We start from the raw sequence: 22507 nt of genomic DNA on the forward strand, positions 1-22507 counted from the left end.
CCAATTACTAGTAATAAAGTTGAACCAGTAATCAAAACACTCCTGAGAAACAGAAATCCAGGGCCATATGCTTCAAAAAGAAATTCGACTGAATATTTAAAGAAAAATTAGTACCCACACTTTACAAATTATTCCTAAAAATCAAAGATTAAGAAATGCTCTCAATCTCATTCGCTGAGGCCTACAATATCCTGATACCAAAACCAGACAAAGATTCTACAAAAGAGAAAATTCAGGCCAATATTGCTGATGAATATAGATGCAAAAATTCTTAACAAAATATTAGCAAACTAAATTCAGCAAAACATGAAAAGAATCATGCATCATAATCAAGAGAGATTTATTTCAGGTGTGCAAGGATGGTTCACAATCCAGAAATCAAGCAAGATGATATACCATGTTAACAGAATAAAGGATAAAAATTACATGACTATGTCAATAGATGCAGACAAAGATGTTGACAAGATTTAACATTCATGATAAAAACTGTCAGCATATTTGGTATAAAGAGAGCATAACTCAAAATAATAAAGATAATTTGTTACAAATCTACAGCTGACATCATACTAAATGGTGAAAAACTAAATCTTTTTCTCTAAGATCAGTAAGAAGACAAGAATGCAACTCTCACCATTTCTATTTAACATAATACTGGAAGTCCTAGCCTCAGTAATCAGACAGGTAAAGGAATAATTGGCATCCAAGTTGTAAAGAAAGAGGTAAACTGTCTCTAATTATAGACAGCATGCTACTCTATACAGAAAATTGTAAAGATGCTAAAAAAACTAATAGAAATAATCAGCAAAGTTAATCACAAGTTGCAGGATACAAGGTTAATATACAGAAATCTGTTGCATTTCTATACACTAATAGTAGCTATCAGAAAGAATTTAAGAATACAATCAAATTTTTAGTTGAATTTAAAAAAATCAAAAGTATCTAAGAATAAATTTTACCAATGAGGTGAAAGACCTGTACTCTGAAAACTGTAAGACATTGATAAAAAGAATTTTAGATAATGTAAATTGAAAAAGGAAGCTAAGAGGGCTATAGTAAACAAGAGTCCATAGCTTTTCATTGGCTGAGTCCTTGACAGGAAATAAGAGGCATCTTTCATCTTCCCTTTGCCCTCCACTATGTCCACAAGCCATGAGTTTCCCCTGTCTCCCAACACTTCCCTGGTGGCTCAGATAGTAAAGCATCTGCCTACAATGAGGGAGACCCGGGTTCAATCCCTGGGTCAGAAAGATCCCCTCGAGAAGGAAATGGCAACCCACTCCAGTATTCTTGCCTGGAAAATCCCATGGATGGAGGACCCTGGTAGGCTACAGTCCATGGGGTCACAAAGAGTCAAACACGACTGAGCGATTTCACTTTCACTTTCTGTTTAATAATTTTTTATACTTTATAGGACAGAGACGTAAAGATATTTGACTCCAAAAGAGAAAGGAGCTATGGTGATGGAAGTGAGAAGTTCTAGTGACTCAAAAAGGAGTCACGAATCAAAGAATTTAGTTGGCCTTCCAAAGCTAAAAAAGGCAAGGAAATGGATTATCCCTTAGATCTCAAGAAAGAATTAACTCTGCCAAGACCTTGACTGTGGATAGTGAAATGGATTTAAGATTTCTTGCATCCAGAATAATTTTCTTCTAAGTTACCAAGCTCATATTGAACATTGAGTAAGGTTTATTGTTGATGTTCAGTTTGCTGCACTTGTAGGATGGGATGATGCAAGTGTCTGTTGGGACACATTCTGGTGAGGCAGATCTGAACAGTTTTGAGTCATCTAACTAATCAGGATAACAATTTTATTGGAGTTATTTTTTCTTCTTTGAATTCTTTTCACTTTTTAACATTTTTCACTTCAGCATATGATGGTTAAATATTTATTTTATTTTTGTCCTCTTATCAGCTATTCTGCTAGTTCCAAGTTAGAAGTCTCTAGTGCAGAAGGAAATATAGATTGAGAAAAGAAGATAAAGACCAAAGTTCATAATCTGTAGGGCCAAAAAGTGTCTGTGATTAAAACTGTACCAGTGCAAGTAAGGAATAATCCGCACTGCAAATGCCCTGTGGTGGCCTCACGGTGTGACTGTGGCTGGAGGAGGTGCTGAGCCCTGCGGAGGGTTTGTGTAGAGGCTGCAGGTGCCTGGGGAGCACTGTGCTGCACAGCACAGAAGTAAGTGCCTGAGTCTGTGGTCTGTGAAGAGGAAATGTGCAGTGAGCTGCGGCGTTCTGTAGGGATTGTTGTGGCATTTAATCTTCCATCCTGCTTTGTTCCTGAAGGAATGTAAAATAAGTGGATAAGGCGGCCACTTGGGTTCTGAAGGTACCACTGTACATTGTTCACAGAGGCAGAAAAATTACACCTCAGCACATGGCTGGCTCCCTCCTGGAGACTCAGGACTGGGGGACTCTGCTCCACATCCAGCCCTTGCACACCTGATGAGAAACAGAAACAGTCAGAGGAGAAGGTCATTGTAACTCTGACAAAACCTTGAAAGTGACCCCCCTCACACACACAACTCCCATAGATGATGAGAAGGATAGAAAGTCTGAAGGACTTGTCAGCTCCTCTCCTTCCCTTAACAATACAGCAGCTGCTCAATCCTTCAGACGCCCCTCTGGGGCAGCCCCAACTCACAGCAAACCTGGGCAAACAAAAGCCCCAGCACAGTGCCTGCTAGCCTCTTCATGATGCTTCCTCTTCTCACTGAAACATTTCCACTGTAAGACACTTCAGTAAACCCTGAGGGGGTGAGTGTCATAAGTCCTTGTGGAAATGTTCCTGCTCCTGCAGCCAGTCAGCTCACCCAACAAATCCGGCTCATGCCCTCACTTTCTGACAGAAAGCCCCACCCTCCCACCTCAACCAATTCAGAATGGACTGCAGAGGAGTGAGGAGAGTGAGAAATAGAAAGGTCATTATTTTAGAACTTTAGGGTCATTTTCTAAGAACACTGCAAAGAAGGCAGACTCTGATTTGAATTTGTGGAGGATTTTAAGGAAGAGAAAACAAACATTGATTATCTAGCTGGCATGGATACAGGAGATTCTTGCAAAATGAAATTTTATTTCCCAGAAGTTCTCAGGATCCTTTTTTTCTTCCCGCCTTTGGAATCTCTTATGCACTCACCTGTGATTCTGAAGGGTGTTCATGAATCAACACAGTATTCGTAGCAGTCTTGGCTAGAACATTTTGCAGTATTAAACAGGTTTACTTTTAAAATATATATATATTTATTTTAGACTGAACCTGCATAAAGTGTGATATTACTTTTTGTCACTTGATGAGCATTGAAAATAGAATTGTAAATAGCTTTATTTTTATTAAAACTAATACTTTTATTTTTATTTTTGTTAAAACTCATCCATGTTGAAGTATATAGCAAAAACCTCCACAATATTTTAAAATCATCACCCTCCAATTAAGATTAATTAATTAAAAACATACAATTTAAAAATAAATTTTAAATAAAATTTCAGGTTTAAATAAATTTTATTTTATTATTTTTTAAATTAGAGAATAATTGCTTTACATTGTTGGGTCAGTTTCTGCTGTACAACAAAGTGAATTAGTTAGTATTATATTATATATATCCCCTCCCTCTTAAGCCTCCCTCCAATGCTCTAGTTCCTCACAGAGCACCATTGTGGGCTCCCTGTTTATATTGCAACTTCCCATTAGTTATCTATTTTACACAAAATACATTTTAACTGTTAACTATTGTTACTTGTATTCTGCTTTTTGCCTCTAGTAGGTTATTTCAAAAGAAAAATAAGGGTTTTTAAAACATATGAAAGGCAATCTTTGCTTTTTCTCAGACTCTATGAATAATAATGGTTCTGTGTATATGGATTTTGAGGTAAAAGGGATGGAAAATGAGGACCTGTATATTTTCACTGAGGTAAAATTGAAGTGATCTGCAGACATAAGGATCAGATGAATAGTTCGAGATTACGGCAAATGTTTACTAAAGGAACTGTGAGAAATAGTGTAGAAAGATAAAGTTGATTAGAATCAATTATTATTGGGCACACAGTGGGTATTAGAGAAGTTGAATTAGAAGAGAGAGAAGAGGAGAGGGGCAACCAGAGTGGGTCACTTGGAACTTTGCATGAAAATGTATTTAACCTAGAATGCCTGTTACAGGCAATCTCTAGATAAAACAAACCTTTTTTCCTTCCTACTTTATTTTCTGGGCATACAAGAAGAGATAAGGAAGTTAACTAGAGGGAGGAACAGTTCCATCTCCACTTCAGGGAGCCCCTTTGAGCCAGTGATGTGGCTGTCAGGCATGTCACTGACTGGGCTCCAGTTCTTCCTGCAGTGCTTCAGCAGTGCTGAATCAGTGAGACCAGAACAGACCTGCTTATAATGAGACAGTGTCTCTATTCAGATTTCAACCAGAACTCTGTTTGGTCTATAGAGGCAGGAACATGGAATATAATGTTACTGATTCCCTATGAAAAACATTCCTAACAGGAGAAGGGTGGTAAAGAGCATGGCTATACAGGAAGGAAGCGGAGAGCCATACTGTGGAAGATCTCCCCTGAGGAACAGGAAGGAATGTGCCAGAGTGTGCTGAGTCATATTACAGGGAAATCTGAGATTCAAAGGATCCCAATGCAAGCAAGTTATAGTGACTATCAATAAGAGATGCTTCCTTGATAATCACTGCTCCTGGTGTTGAGCCTGTTCAAATGTGCACCTCAGTGAGCTGTGAGGCACAGATACTCATAGAAGTGAAATGGAGCTTTTGTTAGAGGTGACATTTCCAGTTAATGCAACATCACCCCCTGGAGGTCAACAGTTAGAGCAAATTTCCTATTGAGTCTTTTGTGCCCCTCCCTATTTCCTCCCTATTCTTACCTAGGCTTGAATTTCTTCCCATTCTAAGCTGATAAGAGTGTTTTCTGGGGTTTGTATACTAAATTGCTGTTGTTGTTGTTGTTCAGTCACTAAGTTGTGTCTGACTCTTTGCAACATCATGGACAACAGCATGCCAGGTTTCCTGTCCTTCATTATCTCCCAATATGCTCAAACTCATGTTCCCTGGTAGCTCAGCTGGTAAAGAATCCACCCACAATGCAGAAGACCCCATATGGATTCCTGGGTTGGGAAGATCAGCTGGAGAAGGGATAGGCTACCCATTCCAGTATTCTTGGACTTCCCTGGTGGCTCAGCTGGTAAAGAATCTGCCCGCAATGTGGGAGCCTGGGTTCAATCCCTGAGTTGGGAAGATCCCTGGAGAAGGGAAAGACTACTCACTCCAGTATTCTGGCCTGGAGAATTCCATGGACTGTATAGTCTGTGGGGTTCACAAAGAGTAGGACATGAGCAACTTTCACTCACGTGTTCACTGAGTCAGTGATGCCATCCAACTGTCTTATCCTTTGTCGCCATCTCCTCCTGCCCTCGGTTTTTCCCAGCATCAGGGTCTTTTCCAATGAGTTAGCTCTTCACATCAGGTGGCCAAAGTATCAGAGAATCAGCTTCAGCATCAGTCCTTTCAAAGAATATTCAGAGTTGATTTCCAGTAGGATTGACTTCTTTGATTGCTACACTGTCCCAGGACTCTCAAGAGTCTTCTCCAGTACCACAATTCAAAATGATCAGTTCTGTGCTCAGCCTTCTTTAGGGTCCAACTCTCACATCCATTTATGACTACTGGGAAAACCATAGCCTTGACTATATGGATCTTTGTCAGCAAAGTGATGCCTCTGTTTTTTAATACACTATGTAGGTTTGTCATAGCTTATCTTCCAAGGAGAAAGTGTCTTTTAATTTCATGGCTGCAGTCACCATCCCCAGTGATTTTGCAGCCTAAAAATATAATATTTGCCACAGCTACCACTTTTCCCCCACCTATTTGCCATGAAGTGATGGGACCAGATGCCTTGATTTTAACTTTTTGAATGTTGACTTTCAAGCTAGCTTTTTCTCTCTGCTCTTTCAACCTCATCAAGAGGCTCTTTAGCTCCTCTTTGCTTTCTGCCATTAGGGTGGTGTCATTTGCATATCTGAGGTTATTGATATTTCTCCCAGCAGTTTTCATTCCAGCTTGTGATTCATCCAGCCTAGGGTCCTGTGTAATATACTCTGCATAGACTTTAAAAAGCACAGTGACAATAACAGCCCCCACATACTCCAATCCCAGTTTTGAACCAATCTGCTGTTCTATGTCTGATTCTAATTGTAGCTGTACAGCTTTCTCAGGAGACAGTGGCGAACTTCCCCTATCATTGCTCCTTTCAGATATCGAGTGGTTTTTACAAATGCAGAAGGTTGAACTAAACCAAATTCAAAATCTCCAGTGAATTAATGAGACATAATTGACTGTTGTGGTATAAAACATGCAGATTTCCATGCCAGGTGTGTGAGAAGAAGGCATATCTCTATGTTGCATTCATGCACGTGAAAACTAGGAGGTCTAATATCAGGATGTAGCAACAGTGAAGTTTAAGTGTTGCCCTAGCTGACCCACATTATTTTGTTTGACATCTTTGAATAATCATTTAGTGCACTTTAAATCATGGTAAAAGAGGAGGCTAGAGATCTCACTCAATTATATGGCCAATATACTGATAGGAGTCAAGGTTCCTGGTGTTCACTAACAGTCCATTTAGCTGAGGGAACTACAGTGACTGGAACGCCTGTTTATCTATGTTTACATTTCCCCCTGATTACTGAAAACACTGTGTAGTTCATTGAATTTCCCTTTCCCTCCCAAAAATGGCTCTTCCTCAATACTGGTCCCAGAGCAGCAGCAGGCCTGGGTTTGGGTATGGGCTGCAGAGGGCTGAGGGGCACTGTGTGGAGGCACAGAGGTAGATGGCTGAGTCTTCAGGCTGGGATTCTCTGATGTACATGGAGCTGTTGCCCTCCTTAGTATTCAGAGTGACTCTCACTCATCCTTGCTTCTTTTCATCCCCATTTACACTCATCACAAACAGGTTCTTGGGGCTTTTTGTAGGTTCCCATCTGTACCAATGTAAAGCATAGAAAGAGCTGGAAGGGAAACTGCAAGTGAAATTGCGGCTCTTTCCTTCATGAAACCAGAACAAGGCAGGATGCTTTTCCACAGTCAAAAGCCTGCTCACTCCTGTTCAGAAAGACAGTGTCAGTCATAGAAACTGATTTCTCTACAGAGTGTTCATTCTTCCCATTCTCAAATATTAGAATCTGGAGGTGCCTGACTACAAAATCTTCTTTCCATTGAACAACTGAAATAAGCAAAGGAAAGAGCATGGTTGTTCAGTCACTAAGTCATATTCAACTCTTTGCGACCCATGGACTGAGACACTCTAGTCTCCTCTGTCCTCCACTATATCCTGGAGTTTGCTCAAATTCATGTCCACTGACTCAGGGATGCTATCTAACAACCTCATTTCATCTCATTTAAACAGTATAAGGTGGTGCTAAAAGTCAGAGCAGTGTCTTCCATTTACTCAAACTTAAATCGTGGTATGAAAAGTGAAACAGGATTGGAAGGCATCTCAATGGCCAAAGTCTGACTAAATTTCCAAGAAAAGAGATGCAGCTACAGTTAGTAAAGGAATATCTGAAAAGCCTCATTAACATCTCCTATTTAGAAGTATGAACATATGGTTGGGGAGGGAATGCTAGATAAACAATAGTGTAGTGTAGTGAAAGTCGCTTAGTTGTGTCTGACTCTTTGCAACCCCAGGGACTGTAACCAACCAGGCTCTACTGTCCGTGGGATTCTCGGGGCAAGAATACTGCAGTGGGTTGCCATGCCCTCCTCCAGGAGATCTTCCAGACCCAGGGATTGAACCCCCATTTCATGTTTCCAGCATTGACAGGTGAGTTCTTTATCACTAGCGCCACCTGGGAAACCGTGACACACAGAAGTCACCACAAATCAATTTACTTTGTTTTCCCTCCAGATCACACAATCAGTCAACTTGCAGCAATCAGACCACTTGAGGATAAGATTGTAAGGACAAGACCACACCATTCAAAAAGCTCATTTGCTATGGAGCTTATTTCTGATAAGACTACTAATTCCTTGGTAAATTTACCCACATATTGGAGGGGCTTTGTCCAAACCAGGAAGTACATGTCTCCAACAGCAGGGAACATTCTTTCAACTAATAAGGCAGAATCCTGAAACCTAAATTCATCATAATTATTTGAAATAGAGGTCAAGCCAATTGACCACTAAGTAATTAAAGAAATATTGCCTGAAGAGGCTTGCAAGGTAGAAATGTTGACATCTAGATAAAAAAATCAAAATGAGTCCAACTTAGTCTTTTATTTTAGAGTTTGAATAGTGTGAACTCTAGAAATACTTTTATCTTTTGCACTACACACACACACACACACACACACACACACACACACATACATACATATATATAATGGGTTTCCCAGGTGGCTCAGTGATAATCCACCTGGAATGGAGAAGATGTGAGTTTGATTACTGGGTCAGGAAGATCCCCTAGAGAAGGAGATGGCAACCCACTCCAGTATTCTTGGACAGAAGAGCCTGGTATGCTATAGTCCACAGGGTCACAAAGAGTCGGACACGACTGAAACAACTTTAAATGTATGTGTGTATATATATATATACACACACATATGTATATATATGCCTGACTCTTAGCGACCCCATGGACTGCAGCCCACCAGGCTCCTCCATCCATGGGATTTTCCAGGCAAGAGTACTGGAGTGGGGTGCCAGGTATATATATATATACATATACATACATATATATACATATACATACATATACATATATGTATATATATATAGTCAGACACGACTGAGAGACTTCACTTTCACTTTTCACTTTCATGCATTGGAGAAGGAAATGGCAACCCACTCCAGTGTTCTTGCTGGAAAATCCCAGGGATGGGGGAGCCTGGTGGGCTGCTATCCATGGGGTCACACAGAGTCAGACATGACTGAAGCAACTTAGCAGCAGTATATATATATATAAATAAAACCTTCCTGGGTCCACTTGTTCATGCGGATTGCAGTGAAGCAAAATTCAGTGTTTATCACAGGACACCAAGCAAGTGGTCCAGGCAGCCAGGACTCAAAAAGCTGGAATTCACTGATGGCCAAGTGTGTAGGTGACTATCACTGAGGATGAGTCAGATAGAGCTTTGTGACTAAACAACAACCAAGCATCACGGTAGAGAAGCAAAGACAAGGGGCACAGGGCTTGATAGGGAAACAAGCTTAGAGTGTTAAAGGAATAACACCTCTTTGTAGCCCTTGTTTTCCCAGCACACTATGACACAAGAAACTTACTAAGGCATCCAGCACTGTTAACTTGTTAATGGATGATTTCCTCATCTACTGATTCTGGGGCAATTGAATCTATGGTTTGGCATTTTCGTTCATAGTTCTCTTTAGCTTCCAGTTTAAACCGGTAATTTCACCACCACTAAGACATCTAGCCACTATGTTCTGGGGGTCAACTGCTTCTCCATAGTCCAAATCTTGCTCCTAAGGAGCCCCCTAAAATGATACACTCTGGCTGACAATAAAAGCTGGAGATGCTTTTCACAGTTAAGAGAGTTTTGGCTCATTTCACATAGATTTAAAAAATGGGAATAATGAAACCTACCTCACAGGATTTTTATATTTAAATTAGATAATGAATCTGAAATGCAAATCACACTGCCTGACAAAGAGTAAGCTCAATAAATACTAACTTTCTTTGTTCTAGTAAAACCTACATCTCCTTCAATGTCCAGGTTTGTGACCTATTACTGTTTGTTCTTTACTCCACATCAGTTCAATGATGGAAGCTTCTAGGAAATTCACTTAATCAATTATTTTTCTGGAGACAGTCATTATTTTTCCCTATTCCTTGAGGTCATATTCTCCTAGCCACATTTACACACTAAAAATACTGAAAGGACCCAGATGGAACCCTCAGATAAGGTTTTATTTTCATTAAAGTTTTTATATATTTATTACCTATTGGATATCACATTTCTCAGTTGGCTTTCCAAGATTTTGTCATTCTCATTATCTGTTTTCTTATTGATTTGAGGAAATTTTAACATATTCTGTTTAACATAATCTTCATCTGAGTCCTTTTTAAGAAATACATATTGCAAATATAGTTTATCAGTCTGTGCACTGCCTTTCAAAACTCTTAGTGTAGTGATTTATAACAAACACAATTTAAAAACACATTTTCATGTTCATAAGATACTACCTTGAAAGTTTTGTTTGTTTTTTCTCTTTAAGCATTTTAAAAATATTTTACCTTGGTGGCTTCTATTGCTTCTGATGTGAAGTTAGGTATCATTCTTAATGATGTTTCCCAGAATACAATATGGAAAGTTTCCGTGGGTATTGGCAAGATTGTTTCCACTTAAATAGATTTTTGAATTTGCCTTCAATGCATTGCAGTGAAAGTCACAATCTTCTGCCAAAACCAGAGTGGTGGAATTGCAGAATTCCTTATCAAACTTATGGCTTTCCTCATAGCATTGTTCCTGAATAAGGAGATCGTTTTATAGGAAGTCAAGTATAGCAGTGAATGGAAATGCTTGCTATGAGCAAAGAGGTTATGGGATGGGTAATAGAAGAGGTAGTTATAAATACCAGCTATAATGATGTGGTCATTTGCAGGAATGAGAACAATAATGCTTATGTGAATTTGTTTTTCATTTTGATATGAATATATTTATGTATTACTTAACCAATTTTAACTCCCCTCTCCTATTTACCTGCATGTAGTAACATAAGATATGCTAATATAAGTCAATCTTATGTCTTATTATAGCTTAGTAGTGAAGATAAAGGATTCAATGGGAGAATGTGGCTTAGCTAGAAAAGAAAATAACTTCACCCCAAAATGGATAAATAAACTTGCTATAAACTTTGCAGGATGAGGTTAGAATCTTTGGGTTGAATGAGGAATTACTGCATTATATTAGCAAGAACTGTGTTGGTGGAAAAGACTCGAGAGTCCCTTGGACTGCAAGGAGATCAAGCCAGTCAATCCTAAAGGAAATCAACCCTGAATATTCATTGGAAGGACTGATGCTGAAGCTGAAACTACAGTAATTTGCCACTTGATGAGAAGAGCCACTCATTGGGAAAGACCCTGGTTCTGGGAAAGATTGAACACAAAAGGAGAAGGGGGCAGCAGAGGATGAGATGGTTAGATAGCATTACCAAATCAAGAGACGTGAATTTGAGCAAACTCTAGGAGATGGTGGAGGATAGAGGAGCCTGGCATGCTGCAGTCCATGGGGTCACAAAAAGTCAGACATGACTTAGTGACTGAACAGCAACAACAACGTTAGCAAGAAGCATAGTTTTACTTTCTTTATTCAAAAGTTGTTAAGAGAGTACAGATGGATGCCAGGTTGACAAAGAGGGTACTGTAGCAGCTTTGTAATATCTTAACTAACTGGAAATATCTTTCCCAGAAAGTGCTTCTCGTATTGTTCTTGGTTAGGGTTGGCCACAAAAAAAATTTGTGTAACATTTGCAAGGTGATTGTGATGAAGTAGCCATAGGTTTTATGTTTTTGGGGTTGGTACAGGGCTCCAGGGACTATGGTTGTTCACTCATGTTGCTGCTGATCTGATAGCTCAACTTATTGTTGGCTCACAACTCCTTCACTTCCCACCAAACCTCCTCCTTGTCTTCTCTGTTTTGGGCCAAGTATGCAGGTAGCATGACGCCAAATGACACCCACTTCTCCTAAGGTCACCCATTACTGTGAGACTGAAGGAGGTGAAACAGACAAATTTTAGTGTGTCTTTGTGGTTTCCATTTACCTAATGGCTCTAGTTTGTCCCTATGGGTCATAGTTTGTCCATGCTCTGGTCTATATCCAACTTTCTTCTTCAAATATTACTCTAGCTAACAAACAATGAGTTTGTAACAAACAATGATGTTTGTCAACATCAGATACCAAGGTAACAGTTTTGTATATACTCTTCCACCAGATCTAGCAATTACCTGAGTTCTAATCTTTATAACTAATTTCTCATTCCACACCACTGGTGGTTCTGCTTCTTTGATTGTACCTTCAGTGACACAAGACTAAGAACAAAGGACTAAGGAAATTATTTTTATGACGATTCCAAGTAACTATACCTAGATTTCTGATGAGTGTATTTTAGTGAAACTGTCACTTTTAATGATTTGTGGACCGAGTTTAGACAACTTTACACATGTTCTGTATGATTGATTTAAAGTCAAAAATTCAAGAAGAGAATGTTAACAGTAGAAAATTGCTCTGGACATCAAATAACAAGGAAGAAGCTTTTATTTCCAATTAAATCCTATGGTCCAGACCACAGATGAAGCAACCACACGATTACCATTTCTTGCTGGGATCTGCAGGTGTGCATTTCAGCTAGAGTCCTGCAGCAGGGAGGCTCTCTTTTATTAAGCTCTGGGGGTTTTGTTCAGCTTTTCCCATTACTTCAAGCACTGTGAGCCTGTGAGAGCACAGAAGTACTTTGCAGTATCTTCCAGCTGTAAAGCTGGAATAGTGAGGCTGATGGAGTTATCTGCTTTCTGGAAGTTTACAGAGTAGCGGCCATCCCTTGCATTCCCATTTTCTGAATACTGACGAATGAGGTAAGTCATCTGTCCACTGAGAAGCTGCTTGTACCAAACAATGGAGTAGGAGATCCTGTACCAATTGACTTCATATTGACAGTTCAGAGTAACTGACTGCCCCACTTGACTGGTTATGTCTGGTTGGTCTTGAGTAACTTTCTGGGCCACACTGGATCCTGTGGAAAAAATTAAAAAAAAACAGAGTTGAAATAGTGAACAAAATAATGTAGAAATTGCACTAATTTTGGACCCATATATTTACAAACAAACTGCAAGCATAAGATGCTTGCTTTTCCCCAATCCTCCTTTCCTCCCCAAGTCCCGGTGAAGCACCATGTGTCTGTGTGCAGGCCTTTCACCCTGAACACTCGCACCCATGCTTGGAAGCATCCCTACCAGAGAAGGTTAAAGCCAGGAACACCCAGAGCAGACTGGAGAGCGACATGAGGCATGGATTCCCCTGCACAAATCTGTTTAATTCTGCCTCAAGCTGAGAGTTCAGTGTCTTTAAGTGCCTGAGAGCACATATACACAGTACCTGGGTTCCTTGTGACTCTCCCCCAAGACAGGAAGTGGGGTTTGTCATGTAGATCAACCACATGGTCTGTGCACAGATGGAAAAAGTCTCAGTTCAGTTCAGTGGCTCAGTCGTGTCTGACTCTTTGCGACCCCATGGACTGCAGCATGCCAGGCCTCCCTGTCCATCACCAACTCCCAGAGTTTACTCAGAGTCATGGCCATTGAGTCGGTGATGCCATCCAACCATCTCATCCTCTGTCATCCTGTTCTCCTCCTGCCTTCAATCTTCCCCAGCATCAGGGTCTTTTCAAATGAGTCAGTTTTTCGCATTAGGTGGTCAAAGCATCAGAGTTTCAACTTCAGTATCAGTCCTTTCAGTAAATATTCAGGACTGATTTCCTTTAGGAGGGACTGGTTTGATCTCCTTGCAGCCCAAGGGGCTCTCAAGAGTTTTCTCCAATGCTACAGTTCAAAAGCATCAATTCTTTGGTACTCAGCTTTCTTTATGGTCCAACTCTCACATCCATACGTGATTACTGGGAAAACCATAGCTTTAAGTATATGACTACTGTCTGGCTCACCACAAATCTTTACTTTGTCTACCTATTTTTCCCTGGCCATTACGTCTGGCAGATCCTGAAAAGGGGCATGAAGAAAGCAATTAATATTAAAGGTTTGAACTGAGGCAAACTGAAGATTAAACAAGTTGACATACATCAGTTATTTTCAGTAAAATGATTTTTTCCATCCTGTTTAAGATATAACTTTGTACAGCCTATGAAACATTCTTGTAATCTACTGATTAGTCATTCATTAGCCCTTACTTACTTGTCTCCATCCAGAATCTAGTGACTGTTTTAAAATATTCACAGACCTTAGGCCTTCTGGGTGAAAAGCAATCTTATCCAAAATAATTAATGTATATCTCTCTCTATTTTCTTTTACTGAGTTCCAGGGCTCTACTCAGATTTTTCAATAAATAAAATTACTTCAACATGAAATGATTTTTAAAAAATCAGTCCATCTGAATTTCAGAGCCTATTCAGTGGTTTGTATTTAAATGAAATTATAACAGGAATAAAATATTGTTTTGAAATCTGATATTGATTCTTATGTATTAGACTTTGAGGGGGATCAGGGTATTCAATCCTGTTACCTCTAAATGTAGAATTGCACTTATTAGATCATGTGTCCTAGAATTATCATGTCACATTTTCTGTCTCATTGGTCCAGAGTATTCAGTCTCACTTGTTAGTCACTCTTTATTATTTCTCTTTGTAAAATAAAGTTAAGATAGACATGCTGGAGTTTTCTCTGATGTACTGCTATAATGCACTCCTATGAAACTCAATATCTACAGACTGCAAACACTTAGTACCTGTCAACCCCACAGAAGCTGGTGACTGAAGTTCTCTGCACTGTTTCATGTCCATGTGGAACGCAGCTGTCAACCTTCCATTTGGCTTCATTGCTGTAAGAGATGAATTAATATAAAAGAACCGAAAGCAAATAGACAAGTAGAAAATAAAATACAGACAAGTTCTAAAACAGTGCCAGTTCATGTAATTTAAGATCAAAATAACTTGTGAATGAGTGAAGCAGAAAGGAAAGGTTGTATTTATCTGAGACATCTACTCTTCTGTCCCATTTCACTTCTGAGTGCTGACAGGCAACAAATGCCTGGGCTTGAAATTATTTGTAACTAAGCAGAGGAGATCATGAATGACAACAGCAGCCTGTGCAGCAGCATGATATTATAAAATATAGATATATATTAATATAATAATTACATATATATTAGGAAACTGATACTGATAAAATTTTTTATCAAAATACAGACCATAATATTACACATCAGTTTTTATATGTGCTCTTTGGTTTTGATATGAAGCTCTATGAAGTTTTATCACATATATAGGTTCTTGTACCACCACTAAAATCATGACACAGAATTGTTCCATTTCTCTAAAGAAACCCTCTTTGCATACCCTCCTCATCCCTGCAATTCTTTATAACCCCAGTAACTACTGATCCCCTTTTCATCTCTGCATTTTGTCCTTTTGAGAATGTTGCATAAGTAGAATCATACTAGGTATATAATCATAATAATCCAATAAGCGTAATTATACACCATGTCACCTCTGAGATTGACTTTTTTTTCATTCACCATAGCATCCTGAGATCCATCTAAGCTATATTTGTTTAGTCATTAAGTCCTGTCTGACTCCTTTATGACCCCATATATTGTAGCCCGCCGGGCTCCTTTGACTATGGAATTTCCCAGGCAAAAATACTGGACTGAGTTGCCATTTCCTTCTCCAGGGAATCTTCCCAACCCAAGGATAAAACCCAGGTCTTCTGCATTTCAGGCAGATTCTTTACCATTGATTCACCTAGGAAGGCCCATCTAGGCTGCTAAATGTATCAGTAATCTGTTTCTTTTAATTGCTACAAACTGTCACCAATTTATGGTATTGATTTCGGGTTTTTTTACTTCCCAGTGGTAAGAAAGCAATACACATTCAGTAGAAACCATACTTGGAATTTTTAAATTTGATCTTTTCCCATCCTAGCAACATGTGGCATATATTCCAGAATGACTGGACCATTCTGGATGACTCTGAGCAGCAGCAGTGAGCTGAGTTCCTGGCAGCAGTGAGCTGAGCTCCTAGCCAGCCCTGAAATCATGAGCGTAAACAACCGACACACTTACATTCATTCTGTACTCATACAACCATTCTGGTTTTCACTTTCAGTGTGTGTGTGCTAAGTCTCTGCTGTCGTGTCCAACTCTTTGTGACACTCTGGACTGTAGCCCAGTGGGCTCCCCTGTCCATGGGATTCTCTAGGCAAGAATACTGGAGTGGTCTGCCATGTCCTCCTCCAGGGGATCTTCCCCATCCAGGGACTGAACTGTGTCTTTTGTGTCTCCCTTATTGGCAGGCAGGTTCTTTACCATCAGCATCACCTGGGAAGCCCCACTTTAAGTAAGGTACTCAATAAATTACATGAGATTTTCAACACTTTTGTATAAAATAGACTTTGTGTTAGATGATTTCTCCCATCTGTAGGCTAATGTAAATGTTGAGCACCTTCAGGAGAGGCTGGGTTAGGTATATTAAATGTATTTTCCACCTACGATATTCTCAACTGAAAATGGTTTATTCAGACACAACTCTATTGAAAGTTGAGAAAAATCTGTAAGATGTCATTGTACAGAAGATGTATTACAGTTGCATTTACCCAGTGAAAGATACTTGGCTGATTTCCAGTTTTTGGTGACCACAAATATAGCTGCCATGAATATTCAGGTAGAGATTTTTGTGCGAATGTTTTTCATTTTTCAAGCATAATTACCCAGGAGTGTGCTTTGCTGAGTTGTAAGGTAAGTGAGTATTTAAGCTTATGCAAAAGTCTTGGAATGTTTTCCAGAATTACTGGACCATTCGCCCACCAGCAATATGAGTGATCCAATTTCTCTGCATCTTTGCCAGAATTTGGTATTGTCAGTATTTTTAATTTTAGCCTTTATGATAGATGTGAAGTGGTATTTCTTTGTGGCTTAATTTGCACTTCCCTAACTACTAATAACACTGACCATCTCTCTATACGCTTATTTCCTTACCACATACTCTTTGGTAAAGTGTCTGAATCTTTTGTCCATGTTTCAACTGGATTGTTTGTTTCTTCCTGCTGAGTTTAGAACAGTACATTGTATTCTAAATAGTTTTTTGATGAAAATTTATTTTGCAAATATTTCCTGCCATTCTGTGGTTTATCTTTTTCCTTCTCTTAATAGTCTCTTTCACAGAGCAAACATTTTTACTTTTGATGAAATCTAAGCTATTTATGTTGTATGGACTGTGTGTTTTTGGTGTTATGTAAAAAATCTTTTTGTCTAACCCTAGGTCATGAAGATATTCTCTTATGTCTTTCCTAAAAGGTTTAATATTACATTTTATAGTTGGATGTATAGTTCATTTTGAGACTATACACAATTTTTTGTACAAGATGTGATATTTAGGTCAATTTTCAATTATTTCCGAAGAATATACAATCATCCCAACCTCATTTGCTCAGAAGACTATGTTGTTACCTCTATTGAACTGTCCTTGCATTTGTCAAAAAACAAGTTTTCCTGTGTGGATCTATTTCTACACATTTACTCAGTGACATAAACTTGTTAATGATATTCTTTCATTACATTTATAACATTATAGAGCTTGTAGAATGGTTCTCCTTTTTATTACTTATATTTATATTAATAATTTTTCTTTTTTCCCTTGATAATTATACCTAGGAATATATCAATTTTATTGATAATTTTAACAAAATTAAATTTGTATTTCATGGTTATCACTATAGTTTTATTTATATTTCACCAACTGAACATTTTATTATTACATCTTTAATTTTATGTTGGGTTTAATTTGCTTTTCTATCATTTTTTGCTGAGTCCTCATAACAGTTTTTTAACATCTTTCTTTAGTAATATAAGTAGTACTTAAAAAGATAAATTTCCTTCTATGTATTATTTGAGCTCCATCTCACACATATTTATATAATGTGCTCTCACAATATTTACTTTCAAAATATTTTCTAATAGCCATGGTAATTTTTTCTTTAACCTAGAGTTATTTTAAAGTTAGTACATATAATGCAAATATTTTGGACTTTCTAGAGACATCTCTTTGCACTTGATTTTCTATATCATTTCCATCTTGGTCAAAGAATAAATTCTGTATAATTTCAGTTTTATTAAATATATTAAGACTTGTTATGCACACACTGATGTGTGTGTGTTTGTTTGTATGTGTTTCATCTACACAGCAAGGTGTGGCTGGAGCCTCATCTTCAGGTTTGAGTACAGGCTGCAGGTGCCTGGGGAGCACTGTGCTGCACAGCACAGAAGTAAGTGCCTGAGTCTGTGGTCTGCGAAGAGGAAATGTGCAGTGAGCTGCGGCGTTCTTTAGGGACTGTGGTGGCCGTTAATCTTCCATCCTGCTTTGTCCCTGAAGGAATGTAAAACAGCTGTATGATGCGGCCCCCAGAGTTCTGAAGATACCAATTCACACTCCGTGAGGAAGTGGAAAAGTTACACTGAAGCGTGTAGCTGGCTCCCTCCTGGAGACTCAGAGCTGGGGGACTCTGCTCCACATCCACCCCTCGCACACCTGATGAGGAAAGAGAAACAGTCACTGGTGAGGGTCACTGTAACTCCTACTAAACCCTGAAAGTGCCCTCCCCATCCCCATAGATGATGAGAAGGATAAAAAGTCTTCAGGACTTGTCAGCTCCTCTCCCTCCCCCAACAATAGAGCAGCGCCTCATTCCTTCAGATCCCCTGTGGGGCAGCCCCAACTCACAGCAAACCTGGGCAAACAGAAGCCCCAGCACAGTGCCTGCTAGCCTTTTCATGATGCTTCCTTTTCTTGTTGGGACATTTTCACTGTAAGACACTTAACAGAACCCCGAGGGAGTGAGTGTCCTACGTAAGTCGTTCCTGCTCCTGCAGCCAATCAGCTCACCCAACAAATCCTGCTCAGGTAACACTGACCTGACGCCCCACCCTCCCATCGCAACCAACTCAGAATGTGCTGCCAGGGGTAGAGTGAGAGAAGGAAATAGAAAGATTATTATTTTATGACTTAAGGGATACTTTCTGAGAACATACTGGAGAACAGACTCTGATTTGGAATTTGGGTGAATTTTAGGGAAAAGAAAGCAAAAATTAACTGTATAGCCCCGTCCTCCTCTCACATGGCATGAATGCAGTAGATTCTTCCGTAGTGAAATGCTTTTTCCCAGAAGTGCTGAGGATCCAGCTTTTGCTTCTCTTATGCTCTCACTTGTGGTTCTAAAGGGTGCTCATGAATCAGCACAGTATCAGAAGTTGCTCCTATTGGCTGGAATACTTTGCTGTATTAAACAGTATTTTTAAATTTATTTTTTAATTAATTTATTTTTAATTGGAGGATAATTACTTTACAATGTTGTGTTGGCTTCTGCCATACAATGATGTGAATCAGCCAGAAGTATACATAAGTCCCCTCCCTTTGAACCTTCCCCCTATTCCTATAGGTTGTCACAGAGCACTGTGTTGAGCTCCCTGCATCATACAGCAATTTCCCACTAGCTATCTCTTTTGCATAGGGTAATGTATATGTTTCAATGCTATTCTCAATTCATCCCACCCTCTCCTTCCCCTACTGTGTCCAAAGTCTGTTCTCTATGTCTGCATCTCTATGTTTGTCCTGCAAATAGGGTCCATCAACAGATGAACGGATAAAGAAGTTGTGGTACCTATATACATGTGGTACCTATATACAATGGAATATTACTCAGCCATAAAAAAACACATTTGAGACAGTTCTAGTGAGGTGGATGAAACTACAGCCTGTTAAACAAAGTGAAGTAAGTCAGAAAGAGAAAAACAAATATCGCATATTAATGTATATATATGGATTCTGTAAAAATGGTACTGATTACTTTAAAAGATATATATTTATTTTAGACTAGGGCTGCATAAAGAGCAATATTAGTTATCTTAACCACTAGCTGGACATTGAAAATTTAATTGTAATAGTTTTATTTTTATTAAAGCATCTATAATTTTAATTTTAAAATAAATTATTTTAAATAAAATTTTTATTGTAAATATATTTTTTAAACTGTTGATTACTAGTTTTGTATTCTGCTTGTTAATTTTAATAAGATATTTTAGAGAAAAATAAGTAGTTTTGAAGCCATGTGAAGATAATTTTAGATGGTGCTCTTATCTCAGACTCTGTAAATAATATCTATTCTCTGTCAGTAGATTTGGGGGTAAAAGGGATGGAAGAGGAGGACCTGTATATTTTCACTGCAGTGAAAGTGAAGTGATCTGCAGACACTAGCATTCAGATGGACAGTTCAAGGATGCTTCAGTAGTAGCAACACATAAGCCTAGTTGCTCCAAGGCATGTGGGATCTTAGTTCTCCAACCAGGGATTGAATCTGCACTGGCAGGCAGATTCTTTACCACTGAGCCACCAGGGTAAGCCCCACATGCTGCTTGCATGCCTGCATGCTAAGTCGCTTCAGTCATGTCCCACTCTTTGCAACTCTAGGGTCTGTAATCCGCCAGGCTCTTGTGTCCATGGGATGCCCCAGGCAAGAATATTGGAGTGGGTTGCCCTGCCCTCTTCCAGGGGATCTTCCTAACCCTGGGATTGAACCCTCGTCTCTCTCCTGCAGCCTCTGCAGCAGGCAGATTCTTTACTGCTGAGCCAAAGGGGAAGTTCCATGTGCTGTTAGGGAATATCAAAAATGATGAAAACTCTTTATAGAAGCAGGGTTTCCAGACTTCCCTAGAAAGTGAAAAATTATTATTCACTTAATTTTTGTTTCTTTCAAAAAACTTCTTCTGGGAAATATGAATGTTCTAGACTAGAAACAATAACATTTCAGATTTTTCTCAGAGAAAGAGTAGTTTGTTTCTGACAAGTGGAAGAACTATAACACGTCAGAGTCCAGATTTGGCCCTGGATCCAAATGAAAGAAGCCTTTGGTACAGGGAGAATTATTTGTATGTTTCCCACTTCTTATGTTGGGACTAGCGCACTGAAACCAACATTTGATTGACATGAGGAGGAGCCATAACAAATTATTAACACCTCTTTATTTTATTGCTATGCTAAAATTATGATTCTGACATTCCTCAAAATTATTCTCAGCTACATCAATAAACTAGGTGCTTATTCCTTGTCCTCTTTCTCTTCTTTTCTTTATCCATCTTCTTCCCTTTCCTTTCCCTTCATTTTCCTCATCTCTTACTGCTCTCTGACTCTCCTTCCAGATGACTCTAGATTTGCTCTCATGACTGCTCTTCCCACTCTGTCCCCACTTCTTCCCACCAGAGATACTGCACAGGTGCAGCCCCATCTGTCCCACTGTGCCTCTCTCAGGACGCAGTAGTACACAGCAGTGTCTCTCAGGGTGACCTGGGGCAGGACCAAGGTGCTGGACTTTCTGTCTGAAGCTATGGTCAGAGAGGCCATGCTGCTGTTCACTGTGCCTCGTAAGCCATGAATGACATACTGTGGACTCTGATTGGGATTTTGCCGATACCAATGTATATATTCATCTCCACCAATGGTAGAGTGGTTACAAGGCAGGTTTACATTTTCTCCTTCAGCACAATCCATGGAATTGGGCTGTGTGGTCTTAGCATCAACCACAGTCCCTAAAGGGTCAAGAAAATAAAATTAGCCCCTGACCACAAATCAGTGTAATTCTGTGGATCAAGCCTATAACATTCCCATAACTGTCTGAACCTACCCCCTATTCCAGTGTTTTTATCTATGTCTTGCAAAATATCATTGGTGTTTATTATATAGATACCAAAGACACATGGCAAGAATCTGAGACTCTATAGCCTTTATCTCATGGGTCCTTTGCTCAGTAAATCCAGGGATTTCTTACAAACTGCTTACTGCTAAGTGCTCTTCTGGGACCATGGCTATGATTTAACCTGTCATGTAGAAGTTTGTGCTCCCTAGCAAATGCATAGATCAGTTCTCAATTCCATTGTTATAATGCTAAATAGAGCACAGGGAGAGTAGAGAGCAAATAACACTTCATGGCCCTTTGACCTCAAGTCATCTCTTGTAGACACAGAACACTTACCCAAGGTCAGAAACACGGTTACTACAGTCACCAGCCTCATACTTCAAGGAGAAACCAGGATCATGGGCTCAGAGCTCAGACTTGTGTCTGCTCCTAGGCTTGTTTCCACAAAACAGAAAGAACTACTGCTGGTAGAGACTTAGAACCAGAGCAGGTATCAGTGTGTTGTTGCCAGGATCTGTTAGCCAATGATCAAGCATTTCCTTGTCTAGCTCTTCCTCCCCTGTTTTAGTCATGTCCTCCAAAGAAGGAGAGACATCCTCAACTCACATGGTGTCTGCTGCCATCCTCTGTGAAGTTTAAAGTCTGGCTCTGTAAAAGGAACAATGACTTTTACAATGACTTTTACCAATCACAATGATCCATCTATCCAGAGCCATTGTTCTATCATTTGGTTCCTTAAAGAAATTGGTGTTCTATGAAGCTTATGGAAAACATTAATTAATACCAGAAAACTGTACTGAGCTCTGTGTTTTAAGGAGATGAAAATTTCCATCCATATTCCAGAAAATGTATGTGAAACTCCAGATCAGGCAGTGATGTTCTCTGGAGGACAGAAAATATTAGTAACGTTGAGATGAAAGCTATACAACCTGGAGTTCTGGGCTCCTGTAAAGGTCCTTGGAATCACGTGTCTACCACCATCTAGGTAAACATTTCTCAGTGCATCTGTTCTTGATATAGTAACTGATGACTCAGATGGTGTTCACCTCATTCTTCTTGAAGAGTGATCTTTAATCCTCATG

General features: G+C 39.3%; 3 gene segments (V, D, J or C); all 3 read right to left on the reverse strand.

Moving 5' to 3' along the window:
- Positions 1–12431: 12431 nt before the first annotated feature.
- Positions 12432–14563, reverse strand: LOC109564253 (T cell receptor delta variable 1-like). The segment is given in 2 exon segments: positions 12432–12751; positions 14473–14563. Coding segments are annotated over 2 exon segments (411 nt in total).
- Positions 14564–17551: 2988 nt separating this feature from the next.
- LOC109564473 (T cell receptor alpha variable 22-like) lies at positions 17552–18546 on the reverse strand. The segment is given in 2 exon segments: positions 17552–18268; positions 18461–18546. Coding segments are annotated over 2 exon segments (372 nt in total).
- Positions 18547–20905: 2359 nt separating this feature from the next.
- LOC109564262 (T cell receptor alpha variable 26-1-like) lies at positions 20906–21801 on the reverse strand. The segment is given in 2 exon segments: positions 20906–21318; positions 21762–21801. Coding segments are annotated over 2 exon segments (453 nt in total).
- Between the last annotated feature and the right edge of the window lie 706 nt (positions 21802–22507).

The sequence above is a fragment of the Bos indicus genome, chromosome 10, assembly GCF_029378745.1.
Source record: "Bos indicus isolate NIAB-ARS_2022 breed Sahiwal x Tharparkar chromosome 10, NIAB-ARS_B.indTharparkar_mat_pri_1.0, whole genome shotgun sequence".
Taxonomy (NCBI): domain Eukaryota; kingdom Metazoa; phylum Chordata; class Mammalia; order Artiodactyla; family Bovidae; genus Bos; species Bos indicus.